At 31.4% G+C, this 11185-nt stretch overlaps 1 protein-coding gene across 2 annotated transcripts in view; it reads right to left on the bottom strand.

Annotated features, from left to right (window-relative positions):
* Positions 1–11185, bottom strand: part of LOC106471170 (ubiquitin carboxyl-terminal hydrolase 30-like) — an 83200-nt gene that overhangs the window by 12737 nt on the left and 59278 nt on the right. For both annotated transcript variants that reach the window (XM_022399809.1, XM_022399810.1), the window contains exons 7-8: positions 8822–8986; positions 2226–2425 (exon numbers count right to left, since the gene is read on the bottom strand). In XM_022399809.1, coding sequence (XP_022255517.1) covers positions 2226–2425; positions 8822–8986 — 365 coding nt within the window. The remainder of the gene's footprint in view (positions 1–2225; positions 2426–8821; positions 8987–11185) is intronic.

The raw sequence follows: 11185 nt of genomic DNA, 5'->3' as shown, positions 1-11185 counted from the left end.
AGAGAAAATAGCAGATATAATATTAAGTTTTACTGCAAACAAACACTTGAAATGTATTTAGGAGGTTTAGAGATTACATAAATGAAATTTGAGATTTCTTAGATACAAAGTATTTTTAATCTTAACATGAAAATCACTTTGCACTTGGACTACTAAAAAAGAAGACAAGTCTTTTTTTAGTTTATTAGCAATACTTCACTTAAAAACTTGATTTTTTTTTATTTGAAAGACTTGTAATATTTACTGAAAGTCTACCAAATTTTGTGAAGTTACACGTACTATATTAAAATTTAGTAGTATCAAAACTATAACGATTTTTAATTAGTACAAAATGGTCACACGATCGGTCAATTCAACTGAGACCATGTAGAAAGAGTTAACTTCCTTTGAAATAATGTTGTTTGGAGAAAAGAACGAGGGGCAATACTGAATGATTCACAGGTTTGGGGATCATTATTTTTATCTTTGTGAAAGAATTCTGTTTTGTCATTAGGTAACACCTTGTTATCTTGTTAACATATTTTAATATCTAAATTATCCACAACACTTTCCAGGATTGTCTGAACAACAGAACTTTTTGTACTGTGTTTCTTCTGAAAAGCTGTTACAGAACACTTTAGTTTTACTAAGTTCAAAGGCTTCATAAACTTCAAAACCATCAAAAACAATTTGATAAATGTCACCAAGTTCAGAGAATGATGAAGGTACGAAAGCAGGCTGCAAAAGAAGACTTGTCTGAATGAGAATTGTTAGACAAAAACACTCCACCAGTTCTCTTTTTCTTTAATGTTGACTGTGTCCCTTCTGTGCTCTAATGAGATGTTTTGGTTGCACACTGCCCAAACTCACAGAATCCTCTATCAACACAAATCATAAATACTTAACAGGCCCCTCACGAGCCAGTAGGGGACATTTTTAGTGAAAAAAAACAACAACTATCCAATCCAGTTTTTCTTAATTTGAAATTTTTATTTGCTCAAAAGAAGGCATTTCCCACAACTGAAAAAAGTGATATGAAGTGGTAAGGTGACTGAAATCCATCAATGTATCATGAGCTTATCGACCAACCACAAGAAGCATGGAATCTCTGAATGACATGCAGAGATATTCTTGAACCATTTTGAACCACTTTGGTAGATATTATGCAGCAAACTGAGTACAATATTATGCCTGTAGCTGCTTTCATAGTGTTTCTGTCTGCTCATCCTACTGCTGACTATCGTGATGCTTTGACCTTCCCTACCAAATCGTTCGTATCTCAACTGAAAGCTAAACATAAAAAGGTGATAACAGAAGTATAAAAGGTTGGCAATTGTTTAATTAACGATGCTGAGAATGTGGCTTTATTGATATATACTGACTTTACTCCCAGCGGGTAGACCTTAGTACTAACTAGTATGGAGACTTGAGGATGTTGTATTTCACTTAAAATTTTATCAATTAACAAATGAAAACTTGTCTCAAAAAGATACGTCCAAAACCACCCTCTTTGGGAGTTTTTGGATTGAATTTACTTTTAATATTCAACAAATTGTAGTATAAAGACACCCCTTGGCTCCTGAGGGACGTGATAAAACACATGTAATAAGTCTCCGCATTGTTTCACTTCTTGCACCAATTTCTCATCTTGTAAACTTTGTCCTATCAATCACAAGAAAATTCTGTGGCACATTTAGGCATAGTGGAACTCTTCTAATTAAATTTATTAAAATCCAGCACACTGCTAAATCACATTGGAGGAGATCTAAACCATTAACACAAAACTTTGACAGAATAACATATAATTAATAGTTTAAAAATGGCATTTAACCTAATATTAAACAAGTAGTGTATGAATACCATATTATAAATCTGTGGGGTGAACATTACAAAAACATGTTCATCTTACAAGTTTTTGCTCCAGATGCAAGGTAAGTAGTTTCGAAAACATAAATAACAAATAAAAAAGCAGAAGTCTGCTGAAACCTTTCAACACAGAAATGGGAAAATCAGAATGTTCTTGGATCAAATCTAAAAATTAAAATAAGAAAACGGGATTCAATTAGAAGAATGTTAAAAATGAATAACTGGTTCACTACAACCATTGTTTAATGACAAAAAAAATATTTCACTCAGTAAAGTTTCTTGTAATGAAATAAATTCTGTATTTACAACAACTGTTACTTGTATTTTCCTGAAAACATGAGTATCTACATATAAGCAAAAAAATCTTAAAATTTTCTTACTTTAAGCTTTCCAAGGTTCTTCCACCAACAAGTCTAGATTTGGACTTCATATTACAACTCTGATACTTCTGACAGTAAGGGTATATGTATGAAGCCATACTAAGGAACTCTGGGAAAACTATGTGATCCCCTCTTTTTGTGGGCATCCCATCTGACAACCAGATTGTCCTCTGAAGATGGAAACATAAGCAGTCTGGAAGCTAAAAAAAGCAGTGATAAATGTTTTGAGTTTGAAAACAAAAAATAACTCTTGAAATTTAAGTAAACTACAAGGATAAAAAAGAAAATTACTTTATCGTTCACATCAAATTACCAAGATGATAAATTTCTCAAATGTGAGATAATAAGTTATATTTAACAAGGCATTGATAAAACCGTTTTCACCAACTATCACATACAAAACATAATACAACATGTTTACGATTCACAACCACAACAATAATGAATATCTCCTGTAACTGAGATTTCAACCTATTAAACTCAGTACTTCTAATAAAGGTGAGTCTCTTCACAACATAAAAATTAAAGTTTGATGTAGAAATAGGTATTGAAAAATTAAAAATAAATTTTTACATTAGAAATTAGGCACATGAGCTTACTAAAAGAAATTGTTCATTACTCGTAGGAGCCTGCCTATGATTTGAACTTTTAATTGAAAATAAAACAGAGAAAACTCTAAGAACAAATAAATCAAAATCAAATCCACAATAATAAAATTAAAAATATAGTAATTAACACAAATCACTTACATATTACTATTGAATGTTAATGAAATAAGTTTATAGACCTAATGTATGACTAAAAATATATGTTGTGGTATTCCAAGAATAAACCAAATTACCTGATTTTTATAATAAAGAAATGTTTGTAAATCTCATATTTTAAAAGATGGCCACAGTGACTTGTTTTAGATGGAGTAAAGAGACAAGACTCAATGTGAAAATGAACAGAAACAAGAACTTTATTAACTAAAGGACAGATACACGTTTCTTGATTGTTTAATTAGATAGAAATATTGTGTTAGGATTAAAATAATAAATTGATCTCAATTAAAAGTACATAAAATAAATTATATCTGAATAAGGGAAAGTGGAAATAAACTTTGGTAGGAACTGAAAGTAGTGTTGTTTGTGAAAAAATAAGTAAACACAATCTATAGGCTAAGAAGTAAACACAATCTATAAGCTAAGAAGTAAACACAATCTATAGGCTAAGAAGTAAACATTTAAGGAAGCTGAAACAAAGATGAGACTTCAGTAGCAAACCTTAACTTTTTCAAGTCAAAACAAATCTCGTTGAAAATTCCAAAACTAATAGGATCACAAGTGTCCAGAGGCATCTCTGTTTCATTTGACAGTTCTAGAAGTTATTCCTCATACAAAGGATACTATAAGATAAAATATAACCTATTCCATGAAACAGTAGGTAACCTTCTTGATGGAATCCTGCTATAAAATGTAACATTAAGTCACTACCCACAACCTTGACCAAATTTATCATTTGCAAATTTATAACTCTAGAAAACGTAGTTTTGTAAATATAATTTTACTTTAGAATTTTTATGCACCAACATGGCTTCAAAATATACAGAAACCTGCATATTAAATAGTATGAAAAATATATAATAAAAAATTCTATCAGTGGAACTGCTGATTGCCTATAGAGAGAGCTGAAAGCTGCTTTAGCAATTAACAAAATGCAGCTAAAGCAGTCAACTGATGATCACATACAAGAAGAGTTGAAAGATTAAATATTACTGAGAAACAAAAGAAATCAGCAATCCTAATGACATCCTCTGAATGAAATAATAAGTAATAAATAAAATGTAGAGGAATAATGAAACCTTCTGGTCTTTCGAATATACCATAACCTAACTGGCTATGTGGAAGAGAGTGAAATATTTTAGAGAATAACACCTATTTAAATGACAATTTTCTCGAAAAATGTAATAGTGAAATGTGGCTTACAAAAACTAAGCTAAATATCATACAAACCTGCTTGATTTTAGAATCACCTAATAACACTTCAGGATTGACTTCTTAGGAACACTGCCAATACAAAAAACAAGTATGTACATTCTTCAACTACACAGCCAGGTATACGAAACTTGAGAACTGTACATCAGTACTTTTAAGAAAGGCTCATGGAATGGAAATACTTCATACTTGAGAATTGAGGAACAACCTCCCTCACACATCAAGTTAGGTATCAATCTGAATAATAAGTTTAATTACTCAGAAAACCATTATATCTGTGGTTTCACTAACTTCACTGTTTGAAACCCTAGGGAAATGAAGGTCAACCATCTTTTGAGAGAGGTTGGAGTGTGACAAAAAGAGACCAGTAATCAGGCTTCAAAACCTACTTTTCTCAGTTCACTCACAGGACACATACATAGTGCACAAAAGTCTCAACCTCAAGGGTTAAGATACGTTGATCTTAATATGAAAGTTCAATTACATCTTCAAAGGAGAAACAGTAGCCATATATCTACCATCATCATTGGAAAATTTACGTGAAGCAGGCCATATAATTTGACCAAACACACAGTTAAAACATCAAATTAGTCAGTAAAATCTTCAAAGTTAAAAAGTTTTTCAAGAGGTTGAAAGGAAGACTGTGTGAAATCATGGAATATTGTGAAGGTAATGAGTAGAATGTGAAAAATACATATAGCTTAGTGTTCCCATAATTATATTAATAATTAACAAATTAGAGGTCTATCATATTTTGTCTTAGTTAATATTAAGCATTAATATTTTTGCATTATGGAATGGGAAAGAAACCTATAAAAATGTTTGTTTTGTAGTTAATGTTAGGTAAAGTTTAATTAAGCCTGTTTCCTTCACACACACACACACACACACACACACAAACAAGTTATTGAAAATGCTTTAAAGCATAATGATTTTTTTTCAGTAAAGAAAAACAAAACATCAAAACCCAATGATAAAACAAATTTCACAAATAATGCTAAAACAGTCACTTACTTGCTAACACTTTCTTAATTTTAAAATGTATTTCCAATAGATATTCGCTTCCACACACAAAAATGCTATTTCCCTCATATGTCTGCCTATGAGATTTGCATGTCACTAGGCTTGGGCTAGCTCCCTCTTAAATTCACGTATTTAATGTGAAATACTGTTCTGGTGCATGATAACATCATCATGTGACAATAGCCCTCCACTAACAGGAGGGCAACACAACCTCCATGTGCAGTAGCTCCCCAATGCACTTGCATTTGTGATAACTTCATTATTAGATGAGGAAATAAAAATATTGCACCAAAAGTGGGGAGGTTGGATGGGATTGTGTACAGAGGCAAGTAACTACAGGAAATACATTTTCAGATCAAGAAAATGTTAACTTCTGAAGTTATAAGTCACCTCTGTACACAGAAATGCTAAACTCCCATACTGAAATGGTGAAGGAGCCAGTGTAAAATATTACCTAGATGAATTCTCTTCAAAAATCACTCAAAGGGAAGTTCTGAGAGTGTGACGTCTAATGGCAGGAGCTCCATAGGAGCACACTCATGGGAGACTACATATTATCTAGACCAGGGTATATTCTTTGTCCAAGAAGAAAGAGAGGGAAAGGCAAAAGAGCCTTAGGCATCATGGGGATGGACGGAACGTGATCATGACCAACTGAGCACCCGCACACAAGTGGTTGGTGAGCCAATAAGTGTACTGTGGTTAGGGTTCAATCAAATCATACAATGTATTTTTACCTTGACTTTACTGGACAGACTCTGGTTGGAGGACCTGTAGCTGACCTACTATATTGAAAATGTCACAAATGCAGAATGGGCCAATAGAACAAATCATCTAAGAAAAGGAATGACAGCCCCAAGCCATCAAGATGATGAGAGAAAGTCTTCATGACACAAATGAATATAAAAGAAGCTGACACTATGTTAAAGAGAAGAAGAAGAAGGAATTGGAAGACATGAATCTAATGGACAAAACGTAGAAAACATCTGGGGAATGGGGCAATAGGGATGTGTAGGAGGGTGTCCTACACATTAGCCATTGCCAACCACAGACCAGGTTAAAAAGGCCACAGATGAGAGCAGAGGAAGGAGAAAAGGAAATGAGAAGACAAGGAAAAACAAATGGGGAGAAAGAACACGAAAAATTCTGTTGGCAGAAACTGAAACCAACAGTTGGTGAAGAGGAAGAAATGGGTACCCACATAGCCAGATGTGATAGAATATCCACTGACAAGAACAAAAATGAACCAGGATCAGGTAGTGGGATGACGAGAAAAAGAGGTATGGGAAGGATAGGGGTAGAAAGATACAGATGAGGAACAGTAACAGTAACAAAGACTGAAAGCTGTGCAACAAACTTAGTGGTTTAAAGACTTGATATTCAATAAAGAAAATGAAGAATACTTTCATAACTCTAGAGGTTTGATGTTTAATAAAGGTGTATCAAACTAATCAGACCTTAAGTAACTCAAGGGAAGATTTCACTGCCCAATATAGGGATTCACATACTGAAAAGGTAGTTCAGGTACACTGTATATACAACCGGCCTACCTTTCTAAAAATGATAATCCGGGTGACCACAAAAGAAAGTGGATTAACCCTCTCACTACCACCTTGGTCGATTTGACCTAAAGATTGACCTTTAGTGTTTCTATACTATCTTATATATATTGTGAACTGTGGTGTCTGTCTGAGCATTTGTCTGTCCCCCGTTTACAGCAGCTGTTACTGTGCTGTTGAAAATCTGCAAACACAGGTAAAGCTCAACATTCACTTTTGAAATGACAGGAGAACAGGCATGAATAATGTTTATGCTAAAATTTATTTCACAAACAAGATATTCTACACTAAATTGTTTGGAATGAATCACACAATCATTCACATTTCAAAACGTGATGTAACTTAAAGAATAAAAATGTAGACTTACCGTATGTTATTGTTGAGCACCACTTAGCATGACTGAAATGCTCAACAATTACTTTTTGAGGTGGGCGGTATAAGTAGCTCAGAGCTTTGGCTCTAAGCGAAACCAAGAGTGCAACACAATTAACCTTTTTAAAATCCATGAAATAATCTAAATTGATAGATTAACTTGAACTTTTCCCATCACTGGGGATGGGTACTTTTGGTTGTAACTTCTAATATATTTTGTATATCTTCATGTATTTCACAAGCTTTCAGTAAGCATTAAGAGTTCTTTGTAGAAAAATAAATCAGAATTTTTAATGAGGTATTTTTACTAAAACTTTCTCCATGAGTACAAAGTGATTTTCATGTTAAGATTAAAATACTTGTCATCATCTTAAAAATCACAAATTTCACTTGCATAATCTCTAAAATCTCCTAAATACATTTCACACGTTTCTTTTAGTAAACATTTATATTTTATCTGTTATTTTCTCTACTATAACTCTAAACAAGGTTGGTCAATTTGACCGATCTCGTAAACATAAAAAAAAATCGAAATGAATCTACATTACCCCTTTTTCTTTCTAGAATGACTTCAAATTGTAACATGAAACACTAAATAGCTTTAAACTTGTAAAAATATGTATCTTTTTATGCTTAAATTGTTTTGTTTTATTGCTAGTTGAACCATGTGTAATAATATTCCCAATCAGGAATTAACACAAATACTACTATTGTAGTACATCAGAATGTCCTGACAAATCATGAGTTAACACAAATACTACCTGACAAATCATGAGTTAACACAAATACTACCTGACAAATCACAAATTAATACAAATACTACTAGAAACTTGTAGTACATCGCAATGTCCTAACAAATCATGAGTTAACACAACCATTATTGCACTAACACTAATAACTTATAGTTCATCATGTGACTAAAATAGTTATGATTCCATTTAATGACAACTTTATCAATAATGGAGTGCTTGAAAGCTTGAAAAAGATGCCTAAAGACTAAGAGATTAAAACAAATATTCATTTGGTAGAAACTTTCCCAAACATGACAGTTAGCTTGCTGGGAAATTTAAAACCCCCACAAAAGATAAGCTTACATGAGGAAGTCTACTATTTCGGTTAACTATGGGGATTACATTAACTAAACTGCAATTTTATGCAAACAAAACTGCTCATAGTTTTAAATTGTCATCATTATCATCTCAAGAAATTTTGTTATTTGTTGTATATCTAAAAACATTTTAAATATTATTAGGTTCTTAAATAAATCACTAACATAATGATAAAATAAAACTGCTGGAAAGTACTGAAGAGACCAGTAAGATCATTGTACTACTTTACATCATAGTTTAGAGAATGAAATTGTCATAAACAGATATTTTCACCATGTCTGATCAGTACAAATTCATTGCTTTATTTCAGTCATTAGAGTAATCACATTATTTACAAAATCATTTTAATCCAGGAATTTAGTTCCAAATATCAGTTAAGCAAATTCATACAACATATATATTAAATATACATCCTAATGGGCTTAAATGTTACAACAAAATTATAAATTATGGTTAAAATGTGACTGGAACTATGCTATTTGAATGAAAGTAATACTTGTAGGACAAAATATCTACGATAAAGAAATGGTATGTTTCAACTGGTTTGGCCACTATACCTTTCCAATCATGAGCCTTTTGGTAAACTGTGATTTCTCTGAAGCATTGGATTTGTCTTCTAGCATTTTTTGTTTCCTCCTCAAGTTACATTCTTTACAATCAACATCCTGAATGCATTCTGTACTGATAAACTTTTGAAGACAATCTTGAATTCTTAAGTGACCCTTTAAATGCAAAACATTCACATTAACAGCAATTAAGTACATACATATTACAAATATCACGGTAACACTACTTATCAGTTTCATTATATTTCTTTGAAATTTAAAAACAAAAACAGGAAAGTGATCTATTACAGTAAATTCAAAAATAATTTAACTGTTTGTAGAGATTTCTACCATTTTTTAAGGTAATACGGTGTAGTGCTGGCTTACTTAGATAAGATACAAGTTTTATCATATAAGTATAGAAAAAATATATGTATACTTACCAAATAATTTTACCATTTTGAAAAGTTCAAAACATGTTGCAATATTACAATTCATTTTTTAGTATATTTGTGTTTTCTTGATCTTTATATTCACTATTTGTTTTTACTTCTTTTATTTCACTGGTGTACATGTGACACAATAACTGTGTTCCTAAAATCAACCTTTGGAAATTTGCCAGAATAACAAAAGTCTTCTTTATCTTACAAAAAAAAAACTTTTCTCTACGAGATTTTATTTGAAATTTCCATCATAAAGTCAACAAACAAAAGATCTATTATTTCATACCAAAATCATGAAGTGTCTAAATTTTTTATATTTTTCTTAAAAAAAAGAATTTAAATAATTTTCCAAAGATCAGGTTAAGGCTAACCCACTTTCCCAGTCAACACCACCAGCTCACTATCCCAAGTGACCACTTGTAAGAGAGAAAAAAAAAAAAAGATTTAATTCCAAGAAATTATGCTTAAAATATAATATGTAAAATTTTGAGCTTTAGTGTTTTGGTCAATGACATATACTCATGGTATGTGATTACTCAACTCATCCAAGGGTCAGTGTCTTAGTGCTTAGTCATTAAATATTTGAATATTAATGACGTAGGAAACTAATTATGAAGACATTACACTCTCATATTTATTACTCAATATATTGTAGACAAAATAAGTTAAATAACATAATATAAATGGCACATATTTTACAAAAAAGTTTAATGCTGTGTGATTTCACTTATTAATGCTTTTCCCTGGAGCTCCTCTGCTACATTAAAATAATAATGTTTTTGACTGTATTTTGTCACAATTTTTGGGATGTATATGTAAGCAAAGAAATACATAATTATTTGTGTATGAGCAACGGAACTTTCCATGGATGGGAAAATACCCAATGTTTGTGTGTATGTATTTTTTTGATGATGTTTCAGTATTTACACTGAAGCCTTCTTCAGGTGCAAAAACAAAATCCTCGGAATAGAAACCAAAATGTTGTCAAAAGAAAAACATCACAAATAGTTTCCTGTCCACGGAAGATTTACAAAACATTACCTGAACCTACTCTAAAAGAAGTAATTTCTTATTGATTTACCAGTTCTTCTGAAAGATGAGTAATGTGAATTCAAGATAAATAATATTAATAACAAACAGTTTGATGTTATAATAAATAAATAATTTGATGTTAATAAATCATAAACCTAATTCTAATGTATAGTGACTTAAATAAAATTGATAAAAAATACAGTTTACCAACATTACCCTATTGCAATGGGCATCCTTTACTGTCCATGTCACGACATTTTAGTGACTTACATTCAAAATGTTATTAATCTACTTTTTGTTTACGTTATTCCAATTAGTATAGCATAAAATCTTAGCTAATTATATACATGATAATAGTATGTAAGTTTTAAGTTCTTACATACAATGCAGAAAAAAAAAAAATCCTGAATTTCTTCTAGTGTGACACATTTTCTCTATGCATCTTCTCTTCTCTATTTTATTAACCATCCCTCCAATAAGTACGAAATCAAAAGTAAATTACTCACTGTAAAATCGTCATTGCTAAGACAAACCATAATTTTTATAGCCTTCAATCTTGTTGGGTTACAGAGCTATCAAATAGAAAATCAGATCCCTCTTGCCGAATCCATTTTTTCATGATTTGTTAAAAAATTTTCTTTTACATTTAACCATTTCCAGACAGGTCAGGGGTCAAAGGCCATGTCATCACGTTTGATGACTCGCATTCCAAATTTTATTGAACTACTACTACTTTATGAACTTATGTCATTAAGTTTGGTATCAAACTGTAGATTATAATTCAAATTTTACTATATACATTATTTAATTTCTTAATTTAAAAGTAAATATTAAAAAAAACACACCTAAACATCGATCTTTATGTGTCACGTGGTATGTTGAATGAACCACTGATTCAAAT

This window comes from Limulus polyphemus, unplaced genomic scaffold (genome assembly GCF_000517525.1).
Source record: "Limulus polyphemus unplaced genomic scaffold, Limulus_polyphemus-2.1.2 Scaffold4454, whole genome shotgun sequence".
NCBI lineage: Eukaryota > Metazoa > Arthropoda > Merostomata > Xiphosura > Limulidae > Limulus > Limulus polyphemus.
This window is presented reverse-complemented; position numbering and strand designations above follow the sequence as displayed.